The sequence below is a fragment of the Nicotiana tabacum genome, chromosome 8 (genome assembly GCF_000715075.1).
Source record: "Nicotiana tabacum cultivar K326 chromosome 8, ASM71507v2, whole genome shotgun sequence".
NCBI lineage: Eukaryota > Viridiplantae > Streptophyta > Magnoliopsida > Solanales > Solanaceae > Nicotiana > Nicotiana tabacum.
The window spans coordinates 119,282,010-119,299,283 of record NC_134087.1 but is presented as its reverse complement, the minus strand read 5'-3'; the positions used below and the strand labels follow the sequence as shown (position 1 = coordinate 119,299,283).

Sequence of the window (17,274 nt, the reverse complement as noted above, 5' to 3'; positions counted from 1 at the left end):
TTCCGTTTTCAAAAAATATTTTGCCAAACAGATTCTTAGAAACTAAAATCTTAATGCGTGCTATGTAACACGCAACGTTGCTAGTTGCAACCCGCTACTGTCTAGGGCTGTGCACGGATCGGATCGGATCAGATCGAATTTAGCATATTTCGGATTTTATAAAATGCTATCCGAATCCGATCCAAATTATATCGGAAGGGATCGAATTTTAAAGTTTGGATTGGATAGGATTTCAGATCGTATTATTATGCCTCAAAGTTGCAAATTAATATGTATATTTATTTGTAAAAGAGACAATACATTAAGAAAAGTTCATGTTTATGCAATATGGGAGTACTATGGTGTCAATATAGCTAAATCTAGCAATTGTAAAGGTAATAACTTGGCGAAAGATGTAAAGGACGTACTGACTATCCGAAATTAAAGTGTAGTATTTATACATTGCCTAATAATTTCGAATTTTCGATCGGATAGAATAAAAATATACCAATTCGAATCCGATCCGAAATTATCCGAAATCCGAAATTGAATGGATCGGTTCGGATTTCGGATATCCAATCCGAATGAAGAACCCTGCTACCGTCTACATCATTTTTGATATTTTTCCAAGATTATTTCCTGGCTAACCTCCATTTCCACGAACTTCCTTACCACTGTCCACTCCCCCCCCCCCCCCCCCAAAACCAACCCCCCAACAGACACACAACCAAACAGCTCATATACAAAGGCACTCCCTCCAGCTAGCGAAGCCCAATTCAAAATTCTTCAGACCTTTTTGCTGTTCCTGTGCTTTGTTGCTTGTTTCGTAAGTCGTAAGTTTCTTCTTTCTCAGTTCAATTTTGTCAATACTTGTAAACTGAAAATATCTTCTGTAGTTTCCTTTATTTGATGACATGGAATATAGCTTCTTGCCTTCTTGAACAGAAATTAAAGTCGGTTTTTGGTTTGATAAGGTAAATTAGGTTTAAAGCTTTTTTTTTTTCTAGAAGATTGACAGGAAAAATTCAATTTTCATGTCAATTTGGTGGGATATGCCTTTTGTAGATGCATACAGTAGCTTTAGAAAACAATAATTGGACTGCTAACATCGTAAGACTGAATCTTTTTCGTGGTCAACCTGGAGTTTATGGCAAATTCTGCAAATTTTCCACAAAAGTTTGAATTAATCCCCTATAGAATCACCCATTTTTGGATTGTAAACTTGTATTCTATTATTGTTAGATCTCTATTACTACATGTTGATCATTCCGCTTGTTATTTTATTATCTTCCTGTTGTTACTGCTACTTTCTTTTCATCTTTCCTTGAGCCGGGTTTATCTGAAACAACCTCTCTACCCCACTTGTTGGATATGTTGTTGTTGTTGTTGTAACCTCTCTACCCCGAGGTAGGGTGTAAGGTCTGCTACGCATTACCCTCCTCAGACCCCACTTGTGGAATTATACTGGGTTTGTTGTTGTTGGATTGTGAGTGTTCAAGTGTAGTTTGTAAACTTAGTCAATGAAATTTGTCATATGAATCTGAGATAGTCTAGATTGCTGGTTAATAATGACAAGTTCCTTTGGTGTAATGTCTTTTGAGCATGTTTCATGGGTCACTTTTTTGAAAAAGAAAAAGATTTCATGGGTCACTTTTGTGGATCATCTTCCTTTTAATGCCATCTTCACAGAGTATGGGCAATTTGTTGTGCTGTGTACAAGTTGATCAATCCACGGTTGCAATTACGGAGCAGTTTGGCAAGTATCAAGATGTGCTTCAGCCTGGTTGCCACTGTCTGCCTTGGTTCCTTGGATTTCAGCTGGCTGGCCATCTCTCCCTTAGGGTGCAGCAACTGGATGTTCGCTGTGAGACAAAGACTAAGGTCTATTCTTTGTCCTGAAACAAGAATAAAATCGACTTGAAACAAACCATTTTGGTATTTCATAACCAAATCATCAAAGTCAATCAAAATTGGCACTTTCACAAAACGTAAGTAGGTGATGGTTTTTCAGTATTTACGCCTGTATGACTTATACATTTATTGCAATAATTGTGCAGGATAATGTATTTGTCAATGTAGTGGCATCAATTCAGTACCGTGCTCTTGCAGACAAAGCAAATGATGCTTTCTACAGACTAACCAACACTAAGGGTCAAATTCAAGCCTATGTTTTCGATGGTAGCTATCTATGATGTCACTTTATATGTATTTGATGATTCTCTCTTTGACTTGAGTTTTATTCGTACAAATTTATTTCTCACAATATATTGATTTCAACAGATAATGCTAACTTACACAAATCTACATTCTTATGTTTCTTCAGTCATAAGAGCAAGTGTTCCAAAACTCAATCTTGATGATGTTTTTGAGCAGAAAAATGATATTGCCAGGGCTGTTGAGGATGAACTTGAGAAGGTAAGCCAAATCCTCAATGCTTCTTTTCTCCGATATCATATATTGGATCTCATACAAGTGCCATTATGATCCTGTACAGGCTATGTCGGCTTATGGATATGAAATTGTTCAGACACTTATAGTTGATATAGAACCAGATGAGCATGTTAAGAGAGCTATGAATGAAATCAATGCTGGTATGTCTAAAATCTTTTTCCTCTAATTAATACCCTGTTTGGCCAAGCTTCATTTTTGCCTAAAGTGCTTTTTTCTTTTTTGTGGCCAGAAATGCTTTTTTCCCAACTTGAAAAATACTTTTTGAAACACTTTTTAAAAATTTGGCCAAATACTAATTGTTGCTCAAAAGTGATTTGCAAATCAATTAGCCACAAACTGATTTTCAGCAAAAGTATTTTTTTGAAATGCACTTTTCAAAAAAAGTTGATTTTGGAAGTTTGGCCAAACAGGCTACAAGCCTACTAATAGCGTGTTCTATCTGTCAACTGCTCTCAGTAGATAATCTCAACATGAATGTATACATCACTGGATGGTTTTCCTTCTATTAAAAATGTGAATTATTTATGTAAACGAAATTCTAGACACAGTTACATGGCCGCTTTAGGAGTTGTAGTGCAATCTATGTCTACCAAGCTCTTCAAGGACTAGAATCTATTCTCTTTACCTGTTTAATGATTTTTGGTTAACCAAAGACTGATATTCTTATCCAATTTGTCTTGCTATTTTTATTTCTTAACTGTCTTCAACTTTGCAGCTGCTCGGATGAGGTTGGCGGCTAATGAGAAGGCAGAGGCTGAGAAGATTTTACAAATTAAAAGGGCTGAAGGAGAGGCAGAGTCAAAGTATCTCTCAGGATTAGGTATTGCACGACAGCGTCAAGCAATTGTGGATGGTTTAAGAGACAGTGTGCTTGGCTTCTCAGTGAATGTACCTGGAACCTCGGCGAAGGATGTTATGGACATGGTCCTTTTAACTCAGTACTTTGACACCATGAAAGAAATTGGCGCTTCCAGCAAATCATCTGCCGTTTTCCTTCCTCATGGGCCTGGTGCTGTAAGAGACGTGGCAAGCCAGATTCGCGACGGACTCCTTCAAGCTTCTACGGAGCATTAAATGTTGTCTCAGAAATGTCAATGTGTTTCCCTTGAAGCAGCTATTTTTCCTTTTGTCTTTATTTTGTCAAGTGTGGAAATATGTGGTGAGATTGACTTTGAAGTTGTGAATATACTACTATCCTATGTACAGAAGCATGTAAGTTTTTGAAGATCTTCAGACCCTTTTTGAAGAATTATGAATTGCTATCTGATATTTGGCAGCTTACCTTTATGTTTCATCAATATTATCTCCTTCCCTATTTTGCTCTACTGGAGCAATCTTGCTTCCCAATTATCAATCTACATACACTAGATTGCTCTACTGGAGCAATCTTGAATATCAAATGTTGTGAAAACAGGATTTCCTGGTGACCTTTCTGTCAAGGTGAAATACATGTTCGTTGATACAAACAAGTTAGCCATAAACATGCAAGCAACGCCTCTAAACAAAGCAACACCAGTCAATTTAGCATCACACACTTACTGGAATCTTGGCGGACACACCAGCGGCAACATTTTCTCCCACACTATTCAGCTTTTCGGATCCAAGATTACTCCTGTCGATGATAAGTTGATCCCCACCAGACAAATTACTCCGGTTGAAGGAACAGCCTATGATTTCCTCAAGCCAAGGACAATAGGGAGAAAGTTCAGTGATATACCAGGTGGATATGATATCAACTATGTGTTGGATAATACTGAGGGAAAACATTTGCAAAGGGTGGCAATTGTTCAAGAAAGCAAATCAGGTAGGAAGATGGAATTGTGGACTAATAAACCTGGTGTGCAGTTTTACACAAGTAATATGTTGGAAAATGCTAAGGGAAAAGGTGGATTTGTTTACTCAAAGTATGCTGCACTTTGTTTGGAGACACAAGGCTTCCCAGATTCTGTTAATCATCCCAATTTTCCTTCTCAGATTGTGAATCCAGGGGAAACTTATAAACACATTATGGTTTATAGGTTCACTGCCTAATAGGAAGTTCTAAGATTGCTACACTAGGGTTGTTTAGAAATTCACTATCCTACATACACATTAGAATTTCCTACATTCGTTTCACCTGATGTAATAAGTTGGTGTAATAAATTAGATCATATTGTTTAACGTCTAAGGCAGGTTGTTGGAATTGACCTTATAAGTAACTAGCGATAACAAAAGAACTACATTATCTTTTTCTAATATACAAATTAAAAAAGTTACTTCAAATTCAAATATATAGTTTAGTTTTAGTGTGTTTTATTATTACCACTTAACTATATGTTGCACTAATTTTTCATCACTTGACTATTGTTCTTTTACAATTTTAAAAAAATTAATCTCTTTATTTGGACATTTTGTTTTATATATATATATATATATATATTATTTTCCTTTTATTAGTTAGTTAAATTTTAGTACTTTCATAATTCTTCTGGTATTTATACCAAACTAACTAATTTAATATTAGCAGTTAAAAAAACTAAAGAGAGGATACACATTATTTAGCTATAGTTAAGTGATAACTTTGTATAGAAAAGACACATATAATTTGTTTATTGTTTGATAAAAACACCAATTGCGTGTATGTCTTTACCGAAATTACATACCCTTCAAGTTGTATTATAGATTGTCAAGAAATGATTAAAAATGATACTATTTCTGCCCAAAAGCTTCTCGTTAGAAGAATAAGAAACTTTTAAATTACTTGTATTGAGAAACAAAAGCCACAAGTTGGTGGATAGGTAGCAACATAAAGGAAAAAACGTATTCTTTTGAAGAAAAGCAGCCGAAAGGGAATGCTGAAAATAGTAACCTATAAGTCAAGGTCCGCGAAAAGTCATGTCTCTAACCATAAGCCAGGATATTAAAACTCTTCGTTCGTGAAAGCCATATTTGAAACAACAAAATAGAAACAAAACAAAAATCAAATAGTACAATATTTCAAATCATAATTCTTTTTAAACTCAGAAGCCAAATCATTCACGCACACTTCTACATTTGCCAATTGAAATTAGCTAAACAGTGGAGTACTATACAAAATATTCATGAAATTATGTGCAAAGCTAGTTGTATTAGTAAGTGTTTTTGTATTGGTGTGTACACACATGATAAACAATCTAAAGATTTGCAAAACTTACATATAAAAAATTGAAGAATCGATGCAGTCGTTCAGGAAGCAAAGTCTGATTACTCTGAATTTTTTATTTGTAGGAAAATGTATTGACTTGAACCGGCCCAAATTCTACCTAAAATGACATCCAAAGGACTACTCCGTTTTAGTATATATTTTCATATCACTCTTCACGGATGGAATATGAAAGGTTGGGTAGTAAATATTTTTAGACTTTTAAATATTTTACAATAAAGAATAGGAATTAGTGGAGTAGTAAATATTGGGACGGTAACATCTATATATAAAGTAGGAAATGAAAAAGCTGATGTGACACCTCTCCTCATCTAGGAAATATATTTATCTATTTTCTTAGATTTTTGAAAGTTTTCTCTCATTTTAATATAATATGTAAAACAATATATATCTAATTAATGCAATCAAAGGAGGAGACTTTAATAAATAACCGTTTATTATAACGGTTCATTTCTAAGAATTCTTAAAAGAATAATAAGCATTGAAGGGGAAACTTTACTACTAAACCGTTATGACGACGTTTCATTTTCCAAAACTGGTTCAGTTTCAAGAATTCCATTATATGTTCCCTCGGTTCCGAAAGAATGTGTAGTTATACAATTAAAACGTAGAACCTCAATTTTGTAACGATGGAAGAGAACATATACCTTCTAAGCTAACTGGTCCTCCTATACCTTTTTCTATTTTTCTACTTCTCGATTCTCATTATTTGCTTGTGCGAGGATTTGTTTTTTTAAGAGTAGAAATAATATGAATTTGACATTGGCCATTTGTTTTCTTTCAGGTATTGGGTTTGACTTCTAACATATGCATTTATCTGCTATTTCTTTGATGATCTATCTTTTCTATTTTGTTTTCCCTTAACTTTCATTGCTAACTGACTATTGTTAACTTCTCAGATGTGCCAATGAGATCCTTGTTACAAGACCAGCAACCAGCACTGGAGACTGGAGAGTGGAAGGATGACCTTCCAACATTTGAACTTGGATGGAGAGAAGAGTACTGGGAATTGATTTAAAGATACAAGCGTTGCTGTTTATAGTCTCCTTTTCAAATTAGAAGGAAAGTTATCGTTGGTATGTCAAATTCTGACACCAAGGTACTTCCACTTGACCAGCCTTCATCGATTGTAGTATGTTGTTGGTATCATTGACAAACATAGACTTTCATAGAAGTAGTTAAATGTTACATATCCGATTTTTCGTGTAATGATCTTATAAAAATTATTCATGTAGGAATTCTAGCTTTCGAGCTTGTAGTTTCCCAGACAAATTTCCGGTACTAGATGTTATTTCTTCTATTGTATTCACAAATTCTTAAAATTTATCCTCCTCAGTGTAAACGTTGTTATATTTTTATTATTATATGGAATTGGTGATATGGAGAATGTTAGAGCTAATGGAGGGAGAGAGACATCCAAGTTGGAAATACATTAATAAGCCACTTTTCTCATTTGATGGGCTTTTAGTTTGTTGTCTTCTGGTAACCAACTTGATGAGGATACACTTGGTTTTATAATTACTTGGTTGTATATTTTATTTTTTTCATTTAATTATTATTTTAGTATTTAATTTGTAAGAGATTTATTTCATGACCGCGTGATGCGCGGCCAAGTACACTAGTTTTTAGAATAAAGAACATGAATGAGTGGAGTAGTAAATATTGGCACATCTACTCTTACAATATGAAGATATATGATAAATAGAAAATTATAAACTGTAACGTTTCTTATAATAAAGAACATGAATGAGTGGAGTAGTAAATATTTGCACATTTACTCTTACAATATGATAACTTGAAAATTAGGAGAAAAGGATAAAAATTTGAGAAAAAAGATAAATAGGATTTTTGGCCAAAGAGAAGTGCCAAGTCATCTTTTCTAGTAGTAGTACACGTAAAAAAAAGACCATTTGATTCTTGACTTAATTAAGAATGCAGTAGGCGGATAATTTGGTTAAACCACGAGCCTTCAGTTTATGATAAATGAATGAGTAATTATCTTCTGCAAATTAGCCTCTCTTGATTTGCTCCAAATAGACTTGCTAGGGAGGTAAAGGACTCCTTTTACAGTCATGAAATTCCTCATTCCTAGAGTTCGAAATTAATATTTTACTTGAAATTTCGTCTTAATTTGAAAAAATAAAGTAAAACACTAGGAGCCACACTTGAAGATCCTTCTTTGAATAAAAAGTAAAAAAGAAGTCGAGTAGGAACTTCCAAATTACTCATTTGGGATAAAACAAATTAATAATTATTATCACTAGTTTTTGGCACGGCACATTTAGTACAACTTTTTGGATAAATGTATAAGATTGTTAATTAAAATATTTGCACGTAAATGAAGTTTTGTTTCAGCTAGAAAAACAAAAAATCACAATTCTCATTACATTCTTCGATTACTGTAGCAAAAAAAAAGAACAACAATATAATTATAAAAAAAACATTAATCTGACAATAATTATATCTTATTATCTAATTTTATCCTTTATATATTTAGATCCACAATATTTAAAATCTTAATTCACTCTTAACATAAAGACAGAACTTCACATTCTCTTATTGTTACAGAAATTGCTAATCCATTTGTTGATTGAGCAAAATCCTTACTTTTTATATGTAATAATCTTTAGGCACGCGCTTTGCACGTGTACTTCATATCAATGAGTATATAATCTGTAATAAAAAATTATAAATATTGTTAAACAATGTATTTAAGTTATAAAATACAAATTTTAAAAATATATATATTTCGAAACATATTGAATATTGATCATATCCTTATGTAGCTAGCTAAATAAAGGAAAAAATTCTACAGCCGTTTTTGTTAAGACACAAACATCTTTAAAATTTTAGTGTTTTATCTAAAAAAAAAACGCAACACAATTTTATTTTGATCTACTAGATATATCCCATGTCGGTCTGTTAACATTTTTATCGTGATATTTAATTTTCTTCTTTATATATTTTGATTCATAATATTTTGTCTTGATTCACTATTAACTTAAATCATAACTTAACATCGTCTTATTATTATAGAAACAGCTAACCATTTCATTGGGTGAGCCAAAATTTTATTTTGTAAATGAATATATTTTGGACACGCACTTTGCACGTATATTTTATATCAATAAGTACATAGTTTTAAAAAGATTAAATATTATTAAAAAAATTAAGTTATAAATAAAAATTTAAATAGTATATGTTTTTAAAAATAATAAATATTGATCATATGTGTAGAGCTAGCTAAATAAGGAAAGCAATCCTATCGTGATTGTTTTCTATATATATAGAAAACAATAAATTTTTCATTTTACTTAAGCCAAGTGGCAAGTTATGAACAAGCCATTTGGCAAGTTTAAGGAGAGTTTGTGGAGAGAATGTCAAATAAGAAATATAGATTATGAATAATCTGTGAAATCTCATTTACGATAATCAAATTTTTACTTGGAAACCTTAGGGAGAATTTAAGAGAGATTATCAAATAGGATAAGAACTATACACGGAATCTCCTTTACTGTAACTAAATTTTCAATTATTTTAGTTCCATTTTGACTTGGCAATCTTCAATTCAATTTTGTTATGAAACTTTAATCTATATTAGAATTGTCTTTTTTTTTTTTTTCAAAAACACTTCAATAAAAAAAAGAATCTCTGAAAATATTCAAAAGAAATACTTAGTTAGATAACAAATCTTCCAATTTTTTTTTTTTTTTGAGAAACTTTACAGAACCTCCAACTCGAAAGTCTAAGCGAATAACATATAATTGTCTCTATAATTTACTTTATTCGATTAATTATCATATGCAATCATGTTAGGAACTTTTGTTATTTTTATAATTAATTAAATATAATTTCGCAGCTGGCCAAAAAAAATACTCCATATAAATTATAAAACTCTTTCATATCTAAAATCCTATAATTATAGATCTTTACAACACTATAACTAGATTTGAATAAAACGAATTTCTTTTAAAATAAATGTAATATATAGGGCATACGACTATGTTAATCTAGATAATTATAAAAAAATAAAAATCAATTTTTTTTTTATTTTCTAACATTACTTCAACATTTGAGTAGATATTACTATTGATGATTATATTTTCGCTGTAAATAAATTGAGCATAATCATATAAAATATGAGACTTTCGTATAACAAAATCTCTCTTTCCAGTATTCAACTGGATGCATCTTTCATGAATCACTATATGTTTACCGTGAAAATGGTAACAACAATTAAATTTGTAAATGAGATACTAAAAATGCGGGATCTATTTCCGAGCTAGTTGTTAGAGCAGTTGATGCTAATAATATGGAGTTTAATGATGAAATGCAAGCTAAACCGAGATAGTAATCGAGCCGAAGGGCCTGCTGCCCGGGTATAGGTCTGGTCGATGGGGACCTCGGGGTCGACGTTGGGGTCAAGTTTGAGCTATCAGGGAAAATCGGGAATGGGATAACAACTGATGATATAATTAAACAAGGCTCTTCACGGCCAATACTAAGCAATATAATGAATAATAAGTAAGAGAGCGATGTATATTAAGGTGATTTCGGGCCAGTACCAAGCGATAAACAAAGAACAGACAAGAAGGTAGTAAAAGCTAAATGGCTTCGAGCCAGTGAGGGCAAGCGAGTTAGAGACGAGAAAGAGAGAAGATATTATTGCACTTGAGTAGAATGGTTGGAGCTCTGCCTTTATAGGATGTTAGCGACTCCCCTTTTATAGAAAGGGGGAAGTCCAAACTTAGTACAAGATACGTTGCGTGATAAAAGAGATAGGATGGGACAACCGGCTAGCTTTGCGATGTACGCGTGGACTGATGTCGAGCCGCTTGAATAGACCTGATCGACCCTGGGTGCATTCCTCGGGAGATTCCTGCATTCGTCGGGGCTTTGGTCGACATTATACTTGGCAGGGTACCGGCCGATCTTGAGGGAAGTGACTGGATCGAGATCCCGGGCTTCCAGGATCACCCTTCGAGGTATTCAGTTGAGGAGAAATCGGCCTTCCAGATTTCACCGTGCACAAATAGTCTCCGCGTTTCTTAGAGGGAAGTGATAAGAAATGATCTTGACACCCCACTTCTCGATCCCCCATAACGACGTCGCGCTGACGGCGTAGCCCCTTTTTACAGGTGTCGAGGCGCTTTGCCTTTTCGCTTCTCCAGGATTACCCAAAATGTCGCGATTCTTCGATTTTCGTTGCTATCGGTTCAGCTTCTATGAATGCATTGATTGTGCCTGCTGTTATGCTTTTCGAGGGCGGTAATGGCGCCATCGGTTTCTTTGTCTTCCATATAAATGGGGCTTTTCATGGTTGGCTTTTTATCCAAATTCCCTTTGATACCCATCTTTTCTTCCTTTACTGCTAACTTGAATTTCTGTCGTCTCATCATGTTTGAATCCCGTAGCCTCAAGATATTATGCCATGTGCACCGTGGCCCAACCCTCGATCCTCTTTTAATTGGGAGAAGTTGTGCCGCTATGATGCTGTTGTTGTTGTTGTTGTCGTTGGCTCGGGGTGACGAGGTAGAGGACCGATTTCCTCCGACCCCGGGGATACTTTGGATTATGCACCGCTGCTCAAGAGGGGCCTCAGATTATACACCGCTGCTCACCCTCCTCCCTCGGCTCGGTGTGTTATACCCCTTTTGGATTCCCGGGGGGTGCATCGGCAGTCTCTGTCGGCTGTTACCTTCCGGGCCGAAGCAATGTCTCAAGAAGTGGCTTCAAAATGGCAGTACTGGCAGAGTTCGTACTAGCCAAAATTTTCACCCAGCCACTTCTTGTGTTCTTCTGGCTTCTCCTTCGTCGTTTTGCTCTTCTCCCCCTCCTTCCTTTTCCTTACCCTCCCTTTTGAATATGCCATTCTAGGAGGATTAGGATGTGGTCCCCAAGGGGATCGGACTTGGAAGATATTGTCTTTGAGGTCATATGCTTGAGAGGATGATGACGGAGATGCAGCATGAATACGCTAGGTCCTTAGGATCCTGCTGTATGCATATCATTTGTACTTCTTTATTTTTACGTAAACATCCCTTGTGGGATCTTGTAATCATATGTAAAGACCCCTCCGAGGGTCGTCGTAAGCGAACACTTGTATAAATACAAAGATATTTTCTTGATTCCTTCCTTCAACACCTGCTGTATCTCTTTATATTTTTGGCAGCTTCGAATGCATGATCCTGTTTTGTCGCCTGTGATACTGGCCTTGGGCGCGAGTATTCTTCTTGGCCTTTAGTTGATAAAACGACTTTGCGTGGGATCTTTCGTGACTTCTCGAACCGGACCCGAATTAGGCCAATAACATCGGGCCGCCGGGGACCCTTTCTCTGCGTGAAAGCGTGGATTAATATCTTCGGGCCTCATAATGGCCTTCGAGAAGAGACTTGCCTGAGGACTCGCGGTACCAAGACACCGGTGACTTCCTGGAGGCAATCTCTGAATGGAGGCCTGGCCGTGCTTCGGGCCGCCCTGGTCATTACCTGGAACCTGTTTCGTACGGGCGTTTGTTAGGGACACCCATTTCTTCGTAAACTAGCCTTCTTTGGCGGAGGCCTTTTGAAGTTGTACGACAATTTGGTGAAGGCATTGTTGGCCTGCTGGGGCGCTGTCTTGCTATGGCGGAGGTCTTCGGGGTTGAGCATTACCTCGAAACTGGAGGCGGTGCCGATGGTTGGTGCCTTTGGTTGGTGTTGAATCGTTCCCGCCCTTTTTGCATGTAGTTGTGAGGTTTCTTCTACTTCCCAGGGTCCTTGGAGTTTGCTGATTTCATGGTGCCGGTAGGTCATGCCCTTAGCGACTGCTTATTCGGGGCACGACAGAGGCCGGGCACGGTGATAGATGAGATGCGCACTCCATAATCATGAATGAGCTTTTATCGGGGTGAGACAGGTCCGTGCTTCTGAGGAGAGTGCATCATCCGAGCCTAGCGTTCCTAGTGTCCTTGGTTCCGGAGCAACGGTTCCTTTGGGCCAACAAGGGTTGGGCCACTAGGAGGGTGCTTGGTCGTTGAGTAGGTTTACCGGCTTTACTTTGTGGTAAGTTTTAGCATGATTCCTTCATATCTCGGGTCTTCCCTTTCTTATCAGGTTTTCCCTCCGTAAGACTCCAACAGACCCAAGCTTTGAGCTGTTCCGTCAAGGGGCTATACTTCGGGGGGCCCTGGATGAGGGTAGGCCCCTTAGGCTTCTTGGCGAGGGGAAATAAGGGCCGAGTCGGTGCACTGGCGATTCGGGACATATCGGAGCTCGTATTACAGAAACCTTTTGGTAAGGCAGGAGTCTTCTTGTGGTAAGCATTTCGCCTTTTCGACCTTAGGGGCGGAGCCGATCGAGCTAGGAATACCTGAAGTATCAAATTCAGGCTTCGAGCTTCGATCTGAGTGGATGTGATTGTGAAGCTATAACTTGATCCCTCAAAACTCCGGATTGAGACCAACCGGTGTCCGGACTGGTATAGTATTAAGCTGGATAGAGGATGGCGATCGAGCCAGATTGGAGCGGGGCTTCGAGGGATGCGTTCGTCGTACATCTTCAGGACAGGCGCTTGAAGAGACCTATGCTAGGGGTTCCGTCATTCTAGAAGGATTTGCTTGAGCGAAGGTGATCGGGCGTGATGCCCGGTTTGCTTATTGCCGATGCCACGAAGAGCGAGGCTGGGGCTGGTAGGCCGTAACCCTTTAGGGATGGAGCGTAGATTTTGCCACTTTGTATTTTGCTGTTTAAGGAGCATGCTTGTAGATGGAGAGCGCACCTTTCGTGCATATATAAAATGAGAGAAATCTTGAAGTTTTACCTCATTTGTATCTTTTCCCGTATCGCCTTTGATCCGGTGGGCTGGTTTCCGTGTTTTGGTAGGATCCTAATGGGTTTGGAATTGATCAGGCAGGCCCGGGAGCTTTCAAGTGCGATCCTTGACACGAGCAGGCGTTAGGACCTCTATGTTTCGCCCAGCTGTTTTAGGCTCAGTCTCTGAGTCAGGCCTTTATTTGAGCTTGCATGTCCTTCGATCGTTTGTGCCCGTGCGGGCAGATAGTGATTGTTCTCATTTCTTGCCCTTGGGTATTTCGCTGTTTCAGCTATTTTGGGTCTAGAACGCGATTCGAGCTTTAATTGACCCTTAAGTTCTTCCATGCCTGCATGGGCGGAAAATAGTGGCCTTCATTTCTTGCCCTCGGGCGTTTTGTTGTTTCAACTATTTTGGGTCCAGTCTCTGAGTCGCATTGCGATTCGAGCTTTCCTGCCTGCATGGGCAGACAATAGTGGCCTTTATTTCTAGCCCTCGGGCACTTTGTTGTTTCAACTATTTTGGGTCCAGTCTCTGAGTTGCGTCGTGATTCGAGCTTTAATTGACCCTTAAATTCTTTCCTGCCTGCATGGGCGGTCAACGATGGCCTTTTGTGTTTCCGGTCGAAGTGAAATTACAAGCGTGTGGCTCTGAGGCTCATTCGGCCGGCGAAATGGTATTTATGCTGTGCCTTTAGGCATATTGCAGTTTGCTTATTTCGGGTCCTGTCTCTGAGTCACGTTGTGACTCGAGCTTCGATTGACCCTTAAGTGTTTTTGATTTTTAGACCAGCGATAGTGCCTCTTATGCTATTTTGGCCGTTGAGACCTTTTAATATGTGGCTCGGAGGCTTGCATAGTTAGCTATTTTGGATCCAGTCTTCGAATCGGGTTACGATTCAAGCTCATTTTAATCCTCAAGTAGTCAATTTTCAAGCTGGCGACAATGGCTCTTATGCTGTTTGGTCGTAGAGACCTTTTAGTATGTGGCCTGGAGGCTTGCATAGTTAACTATTTTGGATCCGGTCTCCGAATCGGATTACGATTCGAGCTCATTTTAATCCTCAAGTTGTCAATTTTCAAGCTGGCGATAATGGCTCTTACACTGTTTTGTCGTAGAGACCTTTTAGTATGTGGCCCGGAGGCTTGTTTAGCTGGAGACAATGGCTCTTACGCTATTTTGCCCGTGGGCTTTTTGTAGGCTTTGTTTTCCGCTCGTTAAGGTCTTTTGAAATATTTTTGCCTGACCCGTCGTCGGTTCTGGAAGAACCTCGATTTCAAGTTATTATCGGTGATCTTTTGAGAACCTCGGAAGGTTCATATCTCGTAGGCTAAGTAGGTCGAAGCCTTGTGATTTTGGAGCTGACATGGTCGAAGCTCGTTTTTGCTTGTTGAGGGAAACCTATTTTAACCAGTTCTTTCCAAAGTATATTCGAAGTAGTGGCCTGCGATTTTTGTTTAGCGACGGTCGGGCGTCCCCGAGTCGCGTTAGTTTGGCTGTATCAACCGTTTTGAGTGTAGTCATATGTGTTTGGCCGGAGCCATTTTTGATCCCGAGTGATAACTTAGGCGTCTACACCGAGGGTATGCCCCTTTCGGGACTCTTACAAATGCGACGTATAGCCTAAACTTCGGGATTTTGAATTTCATGCCTGTTGAGGTTTTACAGTTTATCATGCCTGTTGAGGTCTTACAGTTTGTCATGCCTATTGAGGTCTTATAGGTTGTCATGCCTATTGAGGTCTTACAGTTTGTGTTTCTTTGTAGAATAGATCTGGTTACACCAAGTCTGCCCGCTCGGGGTCTTACAGTTTCGGGTTTCCCCGTGCATGGAGATTGGCGATAGTCTCCGAGTTATTTGGCTTGGGCTCGAAGGCCGTTATTTGTGAGTTCGGTGTTACCTTGTTGGGGCTTCATGAGCCCGGAGTCCCGACTCTGAGGTCGTGCGGGTGTCAAATTGTTGACGTTAAGTCTCCGTGCGTTTCGGGATGCATCCGGTGAAGGGGTTCCTGCCGGGAATACACTGTGATTTTCCTCGCTTGGAGAATAGGATACTGAAAGACATTCTTCGATCCATTGTCGTAATATTTATTGTTGTGTTGAGTCGACCTATATCGGGTCGAAGTCGATCGCTCGGAGGTTTGTCTTGCCTGAAATTTTTTGTGATTTCAGAGCTTCAATCTGGAGGCCATCAAAGCGTTTGAACCGCTGGCATCCGTTCCTAAGTTTTTGGGACGTTTCCGGTGAAAGGATTTTTTACCCTACTCCGAGAAGGAGCCCCCCCTTTTTTGACAAAAATATATTTTTTGATTGCTCAATACAATAGTATATGTTTTTGCCGACGGGGCCTGACTATATTGGCCGTTTGGTCCGATACATTGTTTTCCTACAGGAAACCTCTTTTGGCATTTTTCAAAACTCCTACGAGTGCGCAGCTTTCCAGAGGGAATGCCCCTCGCTTATTCAAAAGTCAACCGCAGGGAAGGTCTTGAATATTTCCCTTAAGCGGCTCGCAGACATTGCCTCATTAAAAACCTAGCCGGTAAAAACCCTCTTTCTGGGATAAAAACTCGGTCGAAGGAAAAGAGGGCAACGGGTGCGCCTTTGGGGCCTCGAGGTCTTGCGACAGCACTAACATCGCGGCAGCTCCGATTGGATGCCTGCACGAAGGTTAATTCCGAATTTGAAATACAAAAAGGGGAATGGCCGTACCTTGAAACGAGATATGCCAGCGATGCCTTGGGATTGGTATATTATAACTGCCCGGGGGCGGAGATGTGGAATGGATCTCTGCTTTGTTTTGTCAAGTTTGACCGGGGGTGAAACCAGGTTTGCCCGTTGATTCATTTGGGGGAGGAGGCATGAGTGTTGGTACCACGTCGTGTATAGCGAACATTTCCCTTGCCGCGTGTTGTTCCCCATAGACTGTTTTGATCCTGTCCTTTGTCGGGAATTTTATCACCTGCTAGAGGGTGGATAGTACCGCTCTCATGCAGTGTATCCATGGCCGTCCAAATAAGGTGTTATACCTCATATCTCCCTCGATGACATGGAATTTGGTATCTTGGATTGTGCCGGCCACGGTAATCGGAAGGACAATTTCTCCTCGTCGTTTCGCTCGCCATTTTGAATCCATTGAGGACCCGAGTGGCGGGCACAATTTGTTCGAGTAGCTTGAGCTGTTCTATCACCCTCGACCTGATGATATTGGCCGAGCTACCTGGATCCACGAGTACATGTTTTATCTGATAAGAATTTACAAGAAAGGAGATTACAAGGGCATCGTTGTAGGGGTTGAGATAGGGCCTCAGCGTCCTCTTCGCTGAACTTGAGGGCGTCTTCGGGGATATATCCCCGAGTCCATTTTTTCTCTGGTGATGGATATTTTTGTTCTTCTCATTACAGGTTCCTACGGGGCATCGGCGCCCCTATGATCATGTGGATGACATGTTGAGGCTCGTTTGCCTCATTTTTATTGGTTGCCTCCCTCTCTCGGAATTGATTTTTTGCCCGATCGTTGAGGAATTCCCGAAGGTGTCCTTTGTTGAGCATTCAAGCCACTTCTTCTCGTAGTTGATGGCAATCCTCAGTCCTGTGACCGTGCGTGTTATGGAACTCACACACTAAGTTGTAATTTCTCTGCGAAGGGTCTGACTGTATCGGTTTGGTCCACTTGGCGTCTCTGATCTTGCTGATAGCGAACACGATGTCTGATATATCGATGCTGAAGTTATATTCCGATAAGTGGGGCACATTTGTTGGCGCTATGTTTCGATCGAACCTGGTTCTATTGGCTAGCCCTCGAGGGTCCTGTCCTCGATCTATCCTCCGATCGTTGCGAGGTTGGTTGCGCCTTGGGCGTTCCTTGTACCT

The 17,274-nt window shown here is 39.0% G+C and overlaps 1 protein-coding gene and 1 pseudogene across 2 annotated transcripts; both read left to right on the top strand.

The window, feature by feature from the left end:
* The first annotated feature begins 631 nt into the window (after window positions 1–631).
* On the top strand, window positions 632–3,711 carry LOC107798171 (hypersensitive-induced reaction 1 protein-like). Of its 2 annotated transcripts, none has more exons than XM_016621138.2 (6): window positions 632–812; window positions 1,669–1,860; window positions 2,037–2,157; window positions 2,303–2,394; window positions 2,474–2,570; window positions 3,146–3,711. In XM_016621138.2, the coding sequence occupies exons 2-6, from the start codon at window positions 1,672–1,674 to the stop codon at window positions 3,502–3,504; spliced, it is 858 nt and encodes a 285-aa protein (XP_016476624.1). In that variant the 5' UTR covers window positions 632–812; window positions 1,669–1,671; the 3' UTR covers window positions 3,505–3,711. The 2 variants fall into 2 exon arrangements, with proteins under 2 accessions (XP_016476624.1, XP_016476625.1); XM_016621139.2 differs by having other exon boundaries at window positions 681–805.
* On the top strand, window positions 3,505–4,476 carry LOC107798170 (uncharacterized; annotated as a pseudogene).
* The last annotated feature ends 12,798 nt before the right edge of the window (window positions 4,477–17,274 follow it).